This window comes from Seriola dumerili, unplaced genomic scaffold (genome assembly GCF_002260705.1).
Source record: "Seriola dumerili isolate Sdu_G_001 unplaced genomic scaffold, Sdu_1.0 BDQW01000073.1, whole genome shotgun sequence".
Classification (NCBI taxonomy): Eukaryota; Metazoa; Chordata; class Actinopteri; order Carangiformes; family Carangidae; genus Seriola; species Seriola dumerili.
In genome coordinates, this window is record NW_019174328.1 from 6,100,002 (window position 1) to 6,119,847 (window position 19,846).

Consider the following 19,846-nt stretch of genomic DNA (forward strand, 5'->3'; position numbering starts at 1 on the left):
TTTGTCCTGCTTTTACTTGCCTCCCAGCAAGAGGTTATCTGCTCTGGTTCTGGCCTAGTATGTATGATGGCTGTTAAGTCAATGTGAGAAAATAGCCTTTGGGGTTGCCTTACAATGTCATGTAATTATGCTATCAATCATTACTTCAATGTTTCAACAGGTTATTTTTGTCTGTGTGTTAAAAAAAATCATCACAACATCATGTAATTTGGAGCTGAGTTAGTCAGTCAGCCACAATGACCTCACCTTCCGACTCCTGTCTTCTCCTGGAGGGCTGTCGGGCAGCATCATTTTAAGGTATTCTTCTTTCGAAAGCCTCTGCAGTGATTTTCCATCCCGCTCACCAGCCTGGAGCCGGCAGGCAGCCTCCTGTGCGTACAGCTGCCTGTGAACAATACAGAAGGGATAGAAGAGCAGAGCTCGTCAGAAGGGTCACACGAGCCACATACTGCAAGGGAAGCCTTGAGCCATTGCAGCTTGGGTTGAAAGGACTGGTGGCTCCAGCTATTTAGAAAACAATGTCAGTATCACACAAAGGGTTCAGGTGGATCCTTCTTAGCATGCCAACATCAGGTGCCTCCCTGCTCCATGCTGGTTAGGTGATTGTGGGGTAACAGGGTTGGAGAGGGAGCTAGGGAGGAAAACTTATTTGCAATCACACTCTGTCCCATCTCACTCTGCCAAACCCACGATTAAAGAGACTGTGAAGAACGCAGCCAAGCACTGTGGAAGGTAAAAAGGAAGGTAAAAGGGGGTTTTGGGCAGGAAATACATCCAGACACAAGGCAGTGCAGGGAGGATGCGATGACCTGGCTGCTGAAGTTGTGTGGCTGTGAGACCTCCGCTTTTAGTGAGCAGCCTGTGAGCATGACACATCGAGTGTTGTTGGCACTGTGCTACATGACCACGGGGGAATACACTAGATGGCGAGATGATGGGACCGCCTCGTTGCGATGGTTACCTAGAGACACTTTTGCTGAGAGTTGCCCTGTTTTAAGCTTTTGGCACCATGGCAACCAAGCCATAAATACATAAACGGGTATTGCAAATGTCCATGTGTGATTGCCAGATGCGTTCTCAGTGATCCATGAGATCTCTGGTTCAAAAACAATTACTTTATTCTGGAGGCTGCGTCTAAGACAAAGAAGTGCAGTTTATTGAGCTCTGTTTACTCGCGACTAGGTGTTAAAACTGCACGGAAAACCCTTCTTTTCGCCCTGAATCTCGACTCAACTCTTTTCCAATTTGTTCTTACATGATCGATCCATTATTATGGGAAGACTGGGAAAAAAGCTAAGGCCCTGACCTTTGCAATTAAAGGTTATTCTACTGTGAGGGAGCGTTTATTAAAAGCCTACAATGTGAAATAGGAGTTTTTTGTTAAGCAGGTCTTGAATATGGGTGTGACAGTAAGAAGGTATGTTCTCATCCACCCGTTATAATACACATTTTTAATGCCTGAAACTCAAAAAAAAAAGGTTAATGTGTTAAGGCTCGCCGAGGTGGAAAGAGGTGGCATATCAAACGGGTGACGCGGGTGCACATAACTACAACATTCCTGATTTGGGAATATGTTGTTCAGAAGAGACAACTATTAATTTTAGGAGGGAAGCAGCATGAAATGACATGATATATCTGTGCTTGATTAATTATGTGATCTCCTCATATCCTCTAGAATGAACTGGGATAAGTAGTTGATGTAAACACACATGCATGCTCCCATTTTTATTACTTATCATTACTAGAAAAACTAGAAAGGGTACGTTGGATCAGGGTCTGGCAGGTGGACAGTTCACAGCGGTAAGATTCTGTAGGAGATACAGCAGAAATGTCACAGCCACTGACACACAGCTGGTTGCCCTCCACTCTCAGCACGCGCAACATGACAGGACCAGCACATGAGAGAGGAGTGGGGTGGTGGTCCAGGACAAGGGAAGGGTGGGTGTGGGGAGTGGGGTGTGGGCTTAGGTCAGATCAGGGCCACTGGGTTGACTTTGACTGTGTACCTTGAACGCTCAGACAGCATTTTGAGAAGGAAGGCTAACAAGCTCTCCGCTCCTCTGGAACAGGAAGCAGAAGCAAGAAAGAAAGAGCCGGGGGTTAGGAGCATTTTTTCACATTCTGCATTACATACAGTGTTAGAGCAAATGAGAAAACTTTTTAGAAAGGGGGAAGAGAAACTTCATTATGTTAGAACAATATCTGTGAGTAATATTAGGCCATTTATCACGAGGCACTGTTATGTAAGATGAAATAAAACTGTAGGAATATATAAACAAACAATGGGGAGGATAACTGAATTACAGAGCTTTTTCATAAGTTGGCAGAAGATGACTTCAGTGCATGCGATCAATCACACAGCCCTTAAGTGGCAAATTTCACAGCCTAAATGAAATTACTTGGGAGCTAGAGCAGAGGGGTTTCTTCCTCAGCAAATCTCACATTCTTTCCTCCAAAATATGCCCCGAGCCGGCACGCAAACACTTTCACGCAAGCACACACACACACACACACACACACACACACACACACACACACACACACACACACACACACACACACACACACACACACACACACACATCTACACTCACACCATCAAAGCTCGGTTTCAATTTCACCATCAATGGCTGCTCTGTTTCCTACAGCAAACCATTTAATCATCAGCCAGATACGGTCAGTCATCACTGCTCATATAAAGTCTGAGCAGAGTATACTCTTCCTTTGCAATATTTCTACAAGCTATTCTGCGGCTGGTGTCCATAAGCTGCATGTGCGACAACAGTGTGTTGCTGTCTGTGGATTGTTGCTTGGATCCCAGCAGAGCTGCTGATCTGGTAGAAGCTCAGCCTGGCAGTCCACGGGGACCCGGCTTCACGGAAAGATCAATAACCACAAATGACATGTGCCAAGTGTATTATGTCCACAGCTTCATTGAGCTTATTTATTTTGTGGCTGTCGGCTTCAATCAGGGCCAGTTTATGCACACTGGGTGGGCTGATGGGGGGATACTTGTACTGGAATGAGCCTGGCACAAGTGCAGTAGTAAGTCTGGGAGGAAACAACTCTACAGTGACAAAAACAGTGGTGATGAGTTAAGTTAGCAAGATCAAATGTGTCATCTAGCTCTGAATGATAGCTAGCGCTGAACTTAATGTGAACCATGTGAACCAAGCTGTACTAACTCTTTTATGTTTTCTGTGGTATAAGAGCATATTTGGTGAAGTTCTCATACAGGCTCTCTCTTGCTTTCTTTCTCACACACACACTCACCCACACTCTGAAATGTTGGGAGGTCCCTCAGTGCTGTGGGCTTCATCATCATCATCATCACCACCACCACCAGTCGTCTTCATGCCCACTGGGAGTTTGCAACTGGGCTCGGGCCGTGTCTGTCCACAGGCCTCTGAGCTGGGCCCCGGCTCTGGCTCTGGCTCTGGCCCTGGCCCTGAACTGCTGGTCTGGGGGATGGTGTACACCTTGGAGGAGTCAGCGGACATACAGTATCTGGCCCCGCGGGCCAGGGGACTGCCAGAGTGGTGTGAGCCACTGATCAGACAGCAAAAAATGAAAGCAAAATGTAACTCAAAAGTGACCACAGAATGAATGAATTCAAAGGAAACAAAAAATATAAAAAGCACAACCAAGCATTAACAATGAAGAATGAGAAAGGCTAGTAGTGATACAGCTGCGTCAGATGTTGAGAAATGATGATGATTTTAAACTCAAAATTATTTTTTTTGAAGCTTAATGCTGCTGTTGTCTTAGACAGGATGACATCATTTACTCCACACACAGTGAATTCCAGCTAGTTCACCTCTAGCCTACATTGAAGATGACTCACATCCAGTCTCTCATGTGACTATTCCTGCTGAACTTTGTCCTTTCACTGTTTAGTTAAATATCAACTGACAAACTGGATTAAAGGGTCAGTGCATTCAAATCATAAAAACACTTTTATTTTGAACTTACTCCCAGTGGTATCTATCCAAATTCTTAACATTCAGTGATATTTCACTTTCTACCATTTTTGTTTCTAGTTATATTTATGGATGGCATACCACAAAATCCATTTTCCATGTCCTTCAATTACATCACATATCTTTGGCTTAAGGCATCCTTAAGAGAAGCAAATCTTTTCTTGTTTCCTATTCATCTCATCACTAATATGAGAGAGGACAGTTTGTCCTTTAAGCCACCTGCCCAGTGCGGATTTATCCGTTAGCTGCCCAACTGGACCGAGATTCAAATAAACTACATAGGTTCATAAAGATGCCACTTTCTTCTTCTTCTTGTTTGCTGGAAAACTTTCAGCAAACACAAAACATTCTCTGAAAATACCCTGAGACATCAGAGTTGGCTTGAGCTTGGAGGCTACTCCGTTTCCATATTCATGACCATCTGGGCCACACCCTGTAAAATGTGCTCCTGCTGCTTCACTGTTTGTTCAGATGACACCGTGGTGTCAAAGACCATTACATAGAAGGTGGGAAGCATCGGAGCAGTCAAGGTGAAGGCATGGGCTCTTTCCTCATTTCTGAATGATATTCTGGACTGAACAGCTCTGACGGCTCCCAAACAGGTCAATGATCTGAACAGATTGTGGTAACATAATCCCGTGTGGCATAAACAAATAGATACCCATTCTATTTCATAGAGACGGACTGTGATTGGCTTCAGGGGCAACCCACTCTGACACCCTTCCTCCCTCCCAGATGGGCGCCAGTCTGGTTAGAAGGACTTGGACGACGGTGTGATGAAACCCCCCCCCCCCGTGTTGCTCCAGCCCGACAGCAGCCCCACCCACTGGCTTTAGCACAGCTGGATGATTCAGGTTGTGGGTCAGGAGTGAGGAAGCACGGCTGGGTGAAAAGGTCAGCTAACAGACAGAAACCATCCTTTTGTGCATGTGTTTGTCTCTGTGTGTGTTTTAAAAGAACAGATAATGGGCTGAATCGTGTGGCCGTGGTGGTGGATGTGTGTGAATGTACATTCTCATGTTTGAACACATTGGATTGTGCTCCGAGCCATATACCATGAAAAGGGTGTGATTTTTAATCAGCGGGCAAATCAATGACCCCACACGCTTGAATTAAGCCACAACAGAATGAAGTAATTGCCCACAGAGAATATAAAAAAACATCAGAGTTACCACTGACCTTAGCAGCACTATACAGATGGGTGAAAATCAAAGGAACAACCACATTGTTCCCATCTCCTAGTAACATGCTGGGTCTCTGTAGCTTCAATGCATCTTTGCATAGAGTCTTTGAAACTCTACTGGAGGGATGAATGCCATTCCTCTAGGCCTAAGTTTGGAGAGTGTTTTCTTACATGTCCTGTAGATGTTTCATTTGGCTGAATCTGGTGACAGCAAAGGTCATAGCAAATGATTTTATGTCTCCTTGGCCGTGTAGCACTTACAGTCTCCAGTTATTTATTCAGGTTTTTCCTTAAGTTTGACCAAAATACAAAGATGTTTGTTGCTAAGACAAAACATTTACACATTTAACCTGTCAAAAAAAATAAAATAAAAAATCAATTAAACACACAAGTTGTCTCTGCACTATACCTTGAATGTGATGAGATCTCGCTCAGGTCTCCAATGCTGCCATCTGTCACGTGACTAGACATAATGGCAGACGCGTAGCCCTGTGGTAAGTACAGTTTCCCATGATCCTCTTCTGATGCCCCGTCCTCATGATGCTCCGACACCCAGGGGTGTCCCTGCTCCCCCATCCTGCTCTGCAGCAACACCCGGGCCCCAGGGGCCACGCAGGGATTAGTGTCAATGCCGCTGTCTGTGGATGCCCCTTTGATGTAAGTGAGGCCCAGCATCTCTGGGTCCATCAAGTCTCCAGAGCCAAAGTGCTTATCATCGCTGTTGCTGGAGGCGTTGCTTGAGAGAGTGTTGCTACTTGAGTGGCTTGAGTTTTTATCACCCGTCTGGTACAGAGACAGAGAGCGAGAGAGCAAGTGGGGTGAAGGAGAAAGAAATACAGTAAATCAGACAAGGTCAAACAGCAGCTGCAAATAATTCTTACGGTTGGTGCACCAGACAGGAGAGGTTTACCCATCAGGCTACATGACATGGTCATTTGTCCCTGACTGAGGCAACTGTTTGTTTTCTTGATGCCCATGATATTGTCAGGCTAGTTTTCAGTATTAGGAAGAAATACAAAAAGAATATGCTAAATGTCACATACCTTGTTTGTGACCTCTTAAATTCTGGTATTCATATGAGAAATCCACATGTTCTCAATCATTTTAGAGGCGTACAATATTTTCATCATTTACTTTATGATCAGAAAACCAAAGTTATTCATCATCTAGCTAAGTCTGGACAGGTAACAGGAGGCTATCTTCATTTTTGATGATGATGCTAATAGTTTAGCCTTCTGCTAACCGTAGCCAAAGGCTCACAGCTGCGGCTGTGTTGCTTGTGTTGCATGCGTGTATGAAATGCATGCATATGCCTGTGAGGGGAGAGCTGCAGGAGGGTGGCTGTATTTTCAAATTCTGGTGTGTTTTTTCTTTTCTAGATCTCTGCCTACCCAAACTTTAACTTCTGTCTATCCACAATGTAGATCAGCAGTCTCACAACTCAAGTGACCCAACAAACAGCCTCTAGTGAATGGGGTTAACAGAAATGCTTAATTAGAGAATATAAATTCTGACCTCAGGATTGTGACCCGTCATATTTTCTTCATTATGCTATGCTAAATACTGCTAAATCATGGAAGCAGCGTAAATCACATCACATCAAAAACAGCTACTCTGATTTGGAAAACAAGCTCTGTGCATTAGGAACATTAAGTGCTAAGAGAAGGGTTTAAATTTTTATCCACTGGTCTGGGTTAAAGTAGTACTGACTGAAAAAACTGAAAGAAGTTGTTAGCTTTATGTGTCAGCCTCCAGCATCAAAGGAGAAAGCAAAGACAGATGGTGTATGGGCCAAAAAAAAAAAGATAAATGAGATAGTGGGGAATATTGAGAACAGGGAAAATGAAAGGCTGAAAAACTTAATATATTCAACCTTCTAGGAAAATGTGTCCTAGAAAAGTGTGAGACAACCGCAAATGGTGATGAGATGCGACGCCCGTTAGCAAGCTGATGAAGGGGAAGTGATAAGTGCAAAGATCGGCTAGAGGGGACGACATGAGGTTGAACACCCCAATTGAGCCGCTGATTGCTGCAGAGCCCATAAACAAGGGCAATCTGACCTCACCCCGATTCAAATGAGGATGTGCGGTAAAACAGGTCTGACAGTGCAGAGTTAAGCAGTGCAAAACACTCTACTCCAAACACAGCACACACACTGTAGAGGCTGCATTAAACTTTCAAACATTCTGCCCTTTCAAAGCAAGCTGACAATGGATTTGAAAAAAAGTTCCATTAAATGTTCTGTGGGCAGCTTCTGTCAAACTGAAACAAAAGTAGGTCAGACATTTACCCTGGACAGCTTGTTGGGTGAGTCTTTCCCTCCTTCTCTTTGCTTCAGAGGGTTCAGGATCTTGGTGGAGGGGATGTGCCATTTGGCCTCTGTGCACCAAGAAGAAGTAGCAGGTATGAACAGACAGCATAAATCAAGTGCAACTGATGAAAACCCAGGGTCACACACCTTTTAAAACATACATTTCCAGACATTATATGTACCTGAATCATGACATGCTTATATCAAAAGAAAACAGACTCACCTGCAGACCTGGTCCTCTCAAGAGTGGGCTCTCTCTCCCTGTGGATCTCCCCATCTCCCCCCTGGATGTCCCCTGCGCGCTCATGGAGGATAGGGGAGGGACACCTGCCGAAAGAAAGAGGAGGAGGAGAATAGGCTGTAAATTGTGCTCAGTCTATAGAGTGAGCTCTGTATTCTAGTCAGAGAAGGGCTTCAACAGATTTACCACAGACGTACAGCAATTAGCTCAAGATCATTTAAGGTCGAATCACTTGAGCTTATAATAGAATAAAGAAGCTGCCAGACAACGCTGACAAGAGACCTCCTTTCATTCGACTTGGCATGCCGGGCGCTCTCTTGCTCTTGACAAAAGGGAAGGAGCTGCAAATTTTTCAATGTGGGTCTTAATTAAACCTTAAAGAGCTAATAAAGGTTACAGCAGATGAACAGAGGCCACAAAGACTCTAACTGGAGATCAATGGGCGAGGCATCATGTGTGTTGTTCTGCATCGTGGCAGCTCTGACAGGGCACAGTGAGAGTTCAGTGCACTTTTGAGGCCTCTGACAGAAAGGCAGCAGTGTGCAGCTAAGCCTCTTGTCATGGTCTGTAACCACTTACAGACAGACATTGGTCTCTGATGGATTCTGCTCATGTACACGATTCAGTCTGACAGATGTTACGCCTGTGCAGTCTGAAGCCGTGCTGCCCTGCAAACCATTATATGACTGAAAGCAAGAAAAACAGCAGAGTATTGCAAAGAGATCTATACTGCTAAGTGCTGTAAAGGGGACGAAACACGTGAACTGTAACATTTTGGTGGCAAAAAGAAAATGTGGTGGCTACAATCATGTTGGCAGAAGCTACATGATCTCTCTCTGCTCAGGTCTCTTCCTCCTTCTCTCTCCAGAATTTCAATTTTTGTGATTATTTTTAATAAAAATTCTTGTCAGTGGCTTTCTTCAAAATTACAGTGTAGTTTGCTAAAGTGGCACTTCAGTCGCAGTAGGAAATACCGGGGAACAAGACAGAATTCTTTATAATCACTACCTATTACACTCAAGTGCTCATCCTTTTTAAATCTCCAGAACAGAGGGAGGAAGATGTGCTCAAACTTACGACAGTGAAAAATACATCACTTGGCTTGGATTTATAATGGCTATAAAACTGTGTGGTTCAATTTACAAAGTGCTCATTTTTGTTTGAGGCGAGCTTCATGTTCTTCTGCATGAAATCATGAAACCGAGGCATTAGGATGATTGAATGTGAACTACAATAATACATGTTAAATAAGAAAAAAAATCCTACATGAAACTCATCATCCACCATTATCTTCTCTCTTTTAAGGTATGGATGTGGTATTAGACCAGCACAAGTGTAATTTTATTGTTTCGTTGGATCAATTCCTGCAATATATTGTAACGACTGGCCAAAAGTACGTTGATTTGCTCATTTGATGTGGAAACATTGCAGTCATTTTGCAAAACTGCAAGTTCTCAGAAATATTGCAGGGACTGATTGTAGCTGCTTTCATTGCCGCAAAACCACATAATGCTGGATGGACTACTTAGAGGCTAATCAAAAAAAAGTAACACTGCTGTGGTCCCGTACCCATCGTATCCAGGCTGCTGGGACCAGGTGCCGCTGCCGCAGGGTCCTGGATCACTGGAGGAGGACTGGTTACTGGGGGAGCTGCGGTAGTGCTGGTCTCCCTTGTTACATGAGGTGACCTGGGGGTTCTCAATATCCTGCATTGTCCTGCAGAAACAGAGGGGTAAAAGATATATAACCGTTAAACACACTGCCATAGATGGTCAAAACATGGGCTGCATATGAAATATATCTTTATCTCACTATTTGTATGGATTATTATTTTAAACAATTTATACATATTGCATAAATTACATTTTTTGGCTCTCTAGAAGCAGAAACTTCACATCTAACTTAAAAAAAACGTCTTCCCTTCACTGCCCAGCATTAATGACTATATTATTAGGTGTCACTCCAGAGAATAGTCCCTTGCATGTGAGCACCGTGGAAAATGTCTAAGAAAATGTAAGAACTGTCAGTGAGGGAGAAGGTGTCTTGTTCTCCAAAGACAAACAGAAAAGAGATTAGTTATGGTAATAAGCCGCAGTGACTAATCCAGATGGCGGAGCCCCAAGAGGATGTAGAGTAAAGGCAGAAGAAGCTTCTGGATATAATGAGGATGCTTGAGTTCTCTGCTACGAAACACAAACTTGACTGTGCTCCGAGCTCTCGACTCACACATGATCTGTTAAGAAGTTTAGTCATTTACCTCCCTTGACTTTTATCTCAGCTCAGCCTATAAAAAGCGTATTTCACCATCCTCCAATAAGCCCTGACCCGTCTTAATATCTTGAGACGGAAGGTTTCTTTGCTTACTTACGCTTGGCCAGAAAAAACTTGCGGACTACGGTCTGGAGTGAAAAAGAAACACTGGATTCGAGTTATGTCTGCTGCCTAGAGGCCTCCCTTCTAACACCAAATACACCAAAGTAGGCTAGATGACCAGATGGAAATATGACAGCAATAACAGAGGCAGAATGGCTTTCACATTAAGTCTTCACTCTCTTGTTTAACGAGGACTGGGCCTTTATTAACTTGATTCCTCACATGCATCCAAAAACTGGGAATGTGCAGATCAATCTAACCCAAATAATCCAGTAGAACATTATAATTCCAAAATCACAATATCAACGTCCATTCAGCGGCCAACAGAGTCTTTGCATCAGTCCTTTCTGCTTTGTCATCAGGTTTCCTTTGTTTAGACCTCCATGGGAAACTCACTAAACTGTCAGTAACTCAATCGCAGCACACATCATCGAACGCTTTGGCCAGATCGCTACATTTCCTCCTTGTCTAAAGTGTTAGTCTCCACTGACGGGTTCAGGCACTTTAATGTGAAACAGCAGCAGCTGCTCTTTGTTCTCCTTCTCTTCCTCCCTTGACATAATGTAAAGTTCTGGTGGGTGTGGGGGCACTGACTGTAATTTTTCTCTCTGCGCTGAAATAACATTTGAGGCAGCAGAGATTAGCGGTCAGTCTCAGTTGGCTGGGTAGTAGGTGTCATATTTTACGGTGCCAAATCTGGATTTTGCTATATGAGGATGTGATGATGCTTTATCTGATAAAGATTAACATGTGTCCTATAGACCAGTGGATGCCAGCCTTTTTTTTCTGTCAGATGTCCTCGCACAGTCCTGACAGATGAACCACCTGTCATGTCCATTTGGCTTTAAACTAGATGTTATTCAACACTACCACACTACTATCATTTCTTTTTAAATGAAATTGTAAACCTTTAATTAGTTGAGCTACTTTGGCAACCGCAGAAATGCATGCTGGTTATTTACGTTCTCTCCTGCATGTCCACACAACATGAAAAACACATAAAAAAATAAACAACTGCTGCATGTATAAGCTACATGCTAAAGAAAATTTTCATCAATGAAACTTCATGTGGATTTATTTTTCAGGAATATGTGACTTTATAATATCCCCCTCCTGTCTCTCTCCCTCCCTCCTGGCCTCTTCAGTCTATGACTCCTTCTCCCCTCTCCTCTACTCCCTCTCCCTCTGGGGTGCTACATATCGTGGTCCGCGAAGAGCACTCTCTTTGTTTCTGCAGTAATTGGATGAGATGAGCTGAGCCGTGTCAGTGTCCCCATCCCCTCCTCCTCGGCAGGGTGCAGGAAGCGGGAGGGAGCGGGGAGCAGGAGGAAAAGGGAGAAAGAAAAGGAGCGAAGGAGAATGGAGAGCTCCCACTGCCAGGAACTCTGATTAGGCAGAGGAGGCGGCCATTATCCCAGTATAGTCAGTACAGGCAACACCAGGGGGGGTCGGTGTGACACACTGGAAAGGTTATCATGACTGTAGGGGTTTCATTAGAACGAACAAATCACTGCTTTACATGGCTCAATGGAGATGTCCAAAAGAGACACAGCCTTGGACAGGAACAAAGTCTGAGTGTGGCCTTATTATCTAAAGGGAGATGAAAGCGAAGCCGTGAATTCATTGGACTAAAATGATCCATTTATATGTATGCAAATAAGTGAACAAAATAACAGCCTCTCAGTGTTACTGTGGCTCGTTTCTCAATGAGAAAGGCTGAGAGTTCAAAGATTTTATCTCAAAAGGATTGGCTCTTTTGAGCGTTATGATGTTTGATCGCAAGCTTTGCTCTGTCTGGCTGTCTGGAAAACCTTGAGAAGAAAGCTTGACTTCCAAAAATGTGTCAAAAGAATAAATTTGTTCATTAATTTTGGTCAATGTTTGCATTCACTTACTTTTCTGCACCACTGTAAATAATGTTGCTAAGACAAAAGGTCAACATTTTTGTTGCTTACTACTTTACTATTAATCTTATTGTACGTACTATATGTGGTAGAAGCCTCCTGCTGAACACATTACACTCCTTGCCCTAGAAATGATATGTTTATATATAGGCAGATAATGAAGATTTTGCTTTAAGCTTTTGCAGTATTTCATTATTGTGCGTCAATCTTTCATAATGTAAAGTCATAGTCTTTTATAGTCTGGCAATATCTTTTCTGATGCAACCTTGCTGTCATCACATCGCTCTAAACGAAGCATCACTTTTACCATTGTGTTAAACCTGTCTGGAGAGGAGTGGGAGTTAACAATGGCAGATTTAACAAAATTAATTTTCTGTGGCTCTTTTAATTCATATGTACAACTCTAAGCTAGAGCAAACAAGAGAGAGGAAAAGATGTTTACCTGCACCCATCTGGCAGCTTCCTATCAAAGGAGGTGCTTCGCGGGATAGCTGCCTGGTGCTGCTGGAGGATCTGCTGGCACTGCAGGCGATCGGGGCCCTGAGTGGGCGAGCCTCGGGACAGAGGTGGACCAGCAGCTGTGGGCACCCGATGCCAGGTGGTGTTTCTTCTAAAGGGCGTCTTGTACTCGCAAGGTGTACCCTCGCTGTCGACTTTGTACTCCACCATGGGTATGCGGTAGAGCTCGGAGCAGCCCCTGAGAGGCAGGCAGGGAGGGAGGGAGGGAGGGAGGGAGGATGGGAAAGGAAACAAAGGGTAAAGGTCAGCAATGAGGGATGAAGGGGCTGCAGTAACATGCTAGTTGAATGACAGGTATCCTTATGATAATAGCATGTAAAATCTCAGCTCACCTCGTACCACTAATTACAATGAGGAACACAGAATTTTAATCTTGGACCAAAGCATTTCGATCTAACGTGGTCCATCAGTTTACAATTTCACATTATTCCACAGTTATTACTTCAGCAGTGTATATATCTACAGTTAATTTAAGAATTACAATTCATTATTGATGATGTAATGAATCATAAGAATAAGAAGAATTGTAGTCATAATTATTGCATGAATCCACATTACATTGTTATAATGATTATTGGTAATAGAATCCCATCACGCTTTTACATTACATTACGATGGTTTCAGTCCATTAAACTGACAATTCACCAAAATTTTACTACTGCATTACCAGGCTGGTACTTTATACTGTACAACACCTCTGACCCTCATCTCCTCAGTAAAAGTTGGGGGAGGGGATCCTTTCTGTCACCATGACTACACCAAAACCCACTAACGCTGTCAGAAATATTAAGCCAGAGGCAGACATCTAGATATAGTTTCCATGTGCAGGCACACACATGCCCGCATGGACAACAATAAACACACGCACACAAACAGTTGAATATGCACACTGAGGGCTTACAGGCACATCATCATCATTGTCAGAGATACTCAGAAAACAGCAGAAAAGACTTTGCCTATTTTAATAGAGTCGAAAATCTCAGCTTGCCACTTAATCAGACACGGATCTCCTCTGAATATCTCTACACAGGAGGCTTTTCTTCCGTCCATCTCCTTCCCATTACTGCTAACAACACTGAAGAACTCTGGGATGGACAAGGCCTGTGATGCCATTTCATGCAACATTAATCTTTGAGGCTGGGCAGAGGCTTGGTGTGTATATTGGGAAGGATGGGGGGGGGGTTTACAGGGTGGTGGGTCAGGGTTAAACAGCCCGGGCACTCTGTTAGCTCTCCAAAAGCATCTCAAGCATGACCCTAATGATTACACTGCCCTCCCCCTCCAAAGTCGATTTTCTGGGATCCACTGGGGGGTGGAAAGCTGTGTATACTTTGTTGTGGCCATACGTGTACACACAGTGGGGCTTGGGGAGGGTGCGCTGCCTGATTGCAAAGGGCTGCGGTGGAGGGGGCGAGTAATCCCTCTCAGAGAGACCCTTTCATCAAACTGGGCCATGGGTGGATGGGCTGTTTACAGCCAGTTTCCCACCGGAGCGGTGGGTGTTACAAGATCTAACTAGAAGATCATCCTTCACTTGTCACATGACTCTCACATCTGGTCAGTGTCAACGCCAAGCTGGCTTCATCCATGATGAAGGGCTGTCGATGGCGTGCTCTGCATCCTCCACATCTCACAGTTTACATTATTCATTGACTGTATGTAGGTAGCATGCATCACTGGTTTGATATATGGGACAGTGAGAGTAATGAGTGGCATTACAGCCACTTTCATAAATGGTTAAGGAATTCATTTTGTTGGGTATTGTATATGTATGAGGAGCTGAGACATGCGATTTGACAGGTAAAATAATCATCACATCACTCTCATTGTTCCCTCTGTGGTCTTTGAATCACTTTTTGTTCACGTCAGAAGAAAAAGATGCTAACAAGAGTGTTAAATCCTCGACTGTTGGTCAATTGTTTGTCTAACAAGGCTGCTAACCCACTCATTACCTTGATTAACTGTGTGTGTGTGTGTGTGTGTGTGTGTGTGTGTGCATGCCAGGTTGCCACACATCATTACTCCCTGAATAGGCTAACCCTAGCTAACAGCTTGTCAACAGGAAAGGTCTCAGCCGTTGGCTCTTGCTGTGCTTTTTGCACCAGAACGACCAAGAAGTGACAAAATAAATTTCTCGTATGATCCTAATATTCTCCCCCAGCGCCCCACGAGCTCTGCTGGAGGTGGAAATACCCATCGTGTTTGCCCTGATGCATGTGGAATGTGATTCTTGTTTGTAATGTATAGGGGGACTCAGACTCTGTGTGTGTAAATCATGGGGAAACAGCAGGAAACCAGTGTTTGGTCAACCTGAGCTGGAGGCTGGTGGTGGACAAGAGGCTGTTAGACACAGCCAGCCAGCCATAAGGAGACGAGGAAGCCAGTGACTGGTGAGAAATAATACAGTCTGCTTCCTCTTGATTCCACCATGAACTGCTGCTGCACTCTTCCAGCTTAATGTGGGGGGCTATTAATTATACCACAATGTCCTACATACGCTGGTAGAGAAAAAGAACATCTACAACTTAAAACTAACATCCAGTCAACTAAAAATACAGCTATGTTTGGCTTATTATTGGAGGAATCATTTGACAACACAACTGCCGCAACTTGGTGTAACATAAGTAAAATAACATCATTGCTCATTTCCAGAAAAATAGAGCTGAGCTCAGTTCGTGGCCTGTCGGAGGTGAACAATCAGATCCTTCAGCCATTGGCTCTTAATGAATTACAATAGATTAGTGTGACAACAGGACCTTAGACCTCAGTCAGAGAGCTGTCACTCTAATGACATGGCCAGTGACTGAGGGACATGCTAATCCATTCCCACAGTCAGAGTCCGTGTCACAGCAAAGAGCCACAGAGGTTGTGACCTCCACCAGCCCTTTGCAGACCATTGTCAAGAGGTTCATTAAATAAGGTGGACTCAAATGTGTATAAGAAAAGAAGAGAGAATAACATTTCTTTGCAAAACTGATCCCAAGGAAAAGAACGGCTCCTGTGAAGACTGTGAGGGGATTAAGCCGAGCAATTTGTGATGCAGGTTCTCTGCGTTTTGGTTCAGCGGTGCTCTTTCACAGGGTGTCGGCATTGGAAGTGAGAAATCCGGCTTAACTTCAGTCCAGATGAGAATCCATGATGACAAGTCTGATGACACTTCAAAGGAAAGGTCACAAGTGGCCTTCTGAATGTCACAGGCAATACTCATTATCAGCAGGGGTCTGGTGTAGGCTGAACCCACTTAAATTCAGGTTACCCACCATCTCAAACGTAAATCTTTGTGATTGAGACCTAAAATGTACAATATGTTATAATAAAAAGCACAAAAGAACGACACTCTAATACAGTTGCTTGATGTTTGTGTGTCTTGTACTAATCATCCATTTTAGTCCATATTGCACTGATCCTTTTGTTTACTCTTCCATCTCTGATGACCATATACCAAAACATACAATCACTGCCATGTTCTGTACATTGCATTCCTGTTTCAAAGAGCTAATCTTTTTCATCTTTTTCTCATTAGTTTGATCCAAGGCTAACATGTTGAACTTGTTTAAAGCTTTTCAGAGTGATGATGGAAAAGCCTCTGGTATTGCACTGGGCTAAAACCACATCCTGCCTCCAGTGTAAATAAATACAGTACTAGGTATGGCTAATATTAGAGCCATATCTCCTCTGGCTTCAGACTGAGCAGGGTAAAACCGTTTAAGGCATAAACAGCTTTGGAAGGTTTGCCACAAAACAGAGCTGCAAACACAGTGGTCTAAATAGTCCTTTTTCTCAAGAGAATTTCATTCAATATAATCTTAGCGGCCAGATGACCCGCCAGCCCTTAGTGAATCTGGAGGAATCACAGATTTAATAAAACTGAATAATTCTGTGACTTTTTAAAAACAGTGAAGGAGAAACACAGTCTATCTAGCCTCTGCATTTGCCTATGAAAACATTTTTGCTTGTCATAGTAGCAGTGTGGAGCCAGGGTACATTGTCTGGAGGTCATGAGACTCTTGTCCATTGTTGTTAGACTAACCCCCATCTCTCTGGCCACAGGGGACTGACTGGGGCCTTCGGGCCCCTGCTGAATTCCTTTCCTTTGAGATAATAGCGGAGAAACTGGAGCACTTATTGTTGACTGCAACACTTTAGCAACTCAAAGACGCAGCAGCGAAAGGAGTTGAGGGCCCTCGAGATTCTTCACCTGACCTCTCACCTCTTGATTTGTTGGGAGCCTTGGGAGAAAATTCACAGGACCTGAGATAGAGCCTTTTGGTTCTCATGGGACCACGATGAGAAACTGTGTTTCAGTAAGATAGAGCAATCTCCCACTATAGCTCAGCAGCACTGACCATAACGGTCCTCTACTGTAATACCTACTAATCTGCCATATGCATCTGTTAGCAAACACCATATATGGGTCAAGCTCAGTCCATTATGCATCATACCACCCATTAAGGACACACACCATGCTATGATGCATATGTTTGAGTGCACAACTATGCAGTATGCATATTTTCAAAACCCATCTTTAACAGGCTTCGGTGGTGTCATTTACACCGACCCAGATGTCTTCCACTGGCACAGAGACCGTGCCAAAAGATTAATTTATTCATTTACCAAACGATCCACCCTGTAGCCACATCTCCGGGGAGCGGGGTACACGTTTGTCGACACACAACCAGTTTTGGAAGATGTTTGTTTTGTCTACTTTCTCCTTCCCTGCACTGCGATTATGATTGTATCATCATGTATCATCACAGATCATGGTAAGAGGATTAGACGTCGCTTCTGCCAGAGTGGCTGCTGTGTTGGATTCACAGACGGGGCATGTTAGCCCACCATCTGGGGGAGTAAATATGTTACTCCTCTGTTGCCAAACCAGAGCACAAAGTTGAAACACAGTTAAACATGTGACTACGATCCAGTCTTTGACACACATATACACACAGCTGTTTTAGATCATATTCATTCAGAATATTTAGCAAGGCTGCCATTTATATCATTTTCCAAACGTATATATTAGTCTTAATCTTCTGTAAACAGATTTAATCCAAAATTCTCTCACCCGCCAGCGATTTATCAAAATACACTTTTGTTTACCTGTTTAGAAATGCACAGGGTTAACAAATACACAAACAGACTAAATGTACAATGCAATTTATTAATTGTCGTCATCCACAGGTTTTTAATTTTAGCGATTAGTTGACAACATTAGCATTATCAGTAACATCGCAAACAGAAAATGGGATTAGGTGAAGGTATTCACACTGTAAAGTCATTCTGCTGTGGTTATCTGTGACAAAGTGGAAACAGCTTTTGCCGCTACACAAATCTGTCAGCCCGAAGCACAAGCAAAACAAAGATGTTGAGAATGCGAGTGTGAAAGAGTGGACGGATTATTATTTCACAGGGCTGTCTGTCGCTCACAGACAAAACAAGCAGATGTGCCTTCAGAACAAGCATTTTACACAGACCTTCATCGCTTCCCATCACAAACGATTGTTTGAAATATGCCTCTCTCCCTTTTTATTACAGGGATGACGGAGTCTCCCCATGGGTGTGTGTCCCTAAAAAGCCAAACACTCCCATCCTAATTGCTGAATAGAAGATTGGGTGAGGTTAGAAAAAAGCAATCTACAAATGTGAGCTGTCAGACAATGGCAGCGAGAGTTGAGCCATTAATCAAAATGCTCCTCTCATTATCATTAGTGAGAAACGCTGACTGTCCGTGTCTGTGTGACTCTACAGCCCTGCTGGAGATTTCTCTCGCAGCAAATCCACATCAATACAAAGAGAGTCTCCTCTCCTGAGAAATCAGCAGAGAACAACATTAAACCTGATGCAACAAAAACAGTATGTAAGCATTTCTTTATGCTAATCATCTCGAATATGAGAGCAAATGTCAAGCTAATTTAGCCCAGCTGCATGAAGAAAAATGAAAAAAATAAACTACTCTTCTGTTACGACTTCATACATTTTTGAGGAGCACCTGCTTCTCTGTCTCATTAACACAACACAGCTCAAGAGCCCTGATTCAACGACAATAGGAAGTCTGCAAGTTTTGTAAGCATCTTTTGTCTGTAGTGTTGACATTCACGAAAACGTAAGAACACACAGACTAGTTACCTTCGGGGGGTGCCATCTTCATGAGGCTGGATTATGACCACTTTGACAGTGACGGACGTGCGCAGTAGGTCAATCATTTGCTCGTGGGTGAGAGTAGCGACGGCCACCTTGCAGATCTCCACCAGTCGGCTGCCCTGCCTCAGCCCTGCCTTCCAGGCGAAGCCGAAGGGCTCCACGTCAGCCACGATGCCCTCAAAGTTGACATGGAAACCGAGTTGGCCGAGGCCGTTCCGACGCAAAGTCATCTCTGATGTCTCACAACCTCTGGTGGCGATCTGGAACCAAAATAAAAATCAATTTGTTCAACGTCTACAATAAAGGTACATCAATTTTCTCTTGATTGCACAGATCCAGACATTCAGTTAGTTAGAAAACAAAGTGCAGACTGTAGGCAATCACATGGAGAAAACAGAAAGCAAGCATGAGATGGACAGAGAAAGACTGGAAGCTGAGTGATCTTAATATCCCTTAATAAGAGCTTTCCCAGCTAATACAGTATATTAAAAAAAATAGCCTTCAACAGTGTACAGTCGGCATCTTTTCTTATAGATGTGTGTGGGTTGTACTACACAAGCAACACACATGCACACACAAGAAAAATGCTATTAGAGCATCTGAAGCAGAGTGAAACTCTTCTCCTAAGGCTGAAGTGCACGAGCATGTTTGTTTGACTAATTCAAAGAAGCCTTCAAAAGGGGAAGTTAATAAGAGGGTACATCACAGAGCTAACTGATTCAGCCCAAGAGACAGCTAAAAACACACATGCTCTGCACACACAAATACACACCTGTCTCTAAGGACACTAACTACAGTAGCTCTGTGGGTGCTGCATGAGGAATTAGAGGGTAATTGGCCCCTGATACATGGACTTGTCCAAAGAACTGAGTCTATTAGTCAGAGTTAATGAGTAGGAAAGACTTTGGAGTGCAACGTTTATACAGAAACACATAATCTGCATCAACTGGCAGCTGATGAACACAGTTTGTTCCTATCCAGTGTAAAAAAAAAAAAAGAAGAAAAGATCTCCTTCATCCTTTTGTCATAGCTCTGTAGACTGCAGCCAGACTTCACCCATGGATACTTTGTGGACTGTCCCTGCTTATCCAGTTGCGTGCTTGGACGAAACCTAAAGTACGTTCTTGTCCAACTGTGTACATGCATGCAAATTGGGTTGCTCACTTTGCTCACTGGTGGCCTGGTATAATCCTCTGC

General features: G+C 43.6%; 1 protein-coding gene across 1 annotated transcript in view; it reads right to left on the reverse strand.

Moving 5' to 3' along the window:
* The window catches only part of sipa1l2 (signal induced proliferation associated 1 like 2), a 51,876-nt gene that overhangs the window by 11,811 nt on the left and 20,219 nt on the right, over positions 1-19,846 (reverse strand). Inside the window, exons 8-15 of the mRNA XM_022743897.1 lie at positions 18,635-18,909; positions 12,435-12,689; positions 9,285-9,431; positions 7,698-7,801; positions 7,454-7,542; positions 5,573-5,946; positions 3,274-3,549; positions 247-385 (exon numbers count right to left, since the gene is read on the reverse strand). Of these exons, the coding sequence (XP_022599618.1) occupies positions 247-385; positions 3,274-3,549; positions 5,573-5,946; positions 7,454-7,542; positions 7,698-7,801; positions 9,285-9,431; positions 12,435-12,689; positions 18,635-18,909 (1,659 nt within the window). The remainder of the gene's footprint in view (positions 1-246; positions 386-3,273; positions 3,550-5,572; positions 5,947-7,453; positions 7,543-7,697; positions 7,802-9,284; positions 9,432-12,434; positions 12,690-18,634; positions 18,910-19,846) is intronic.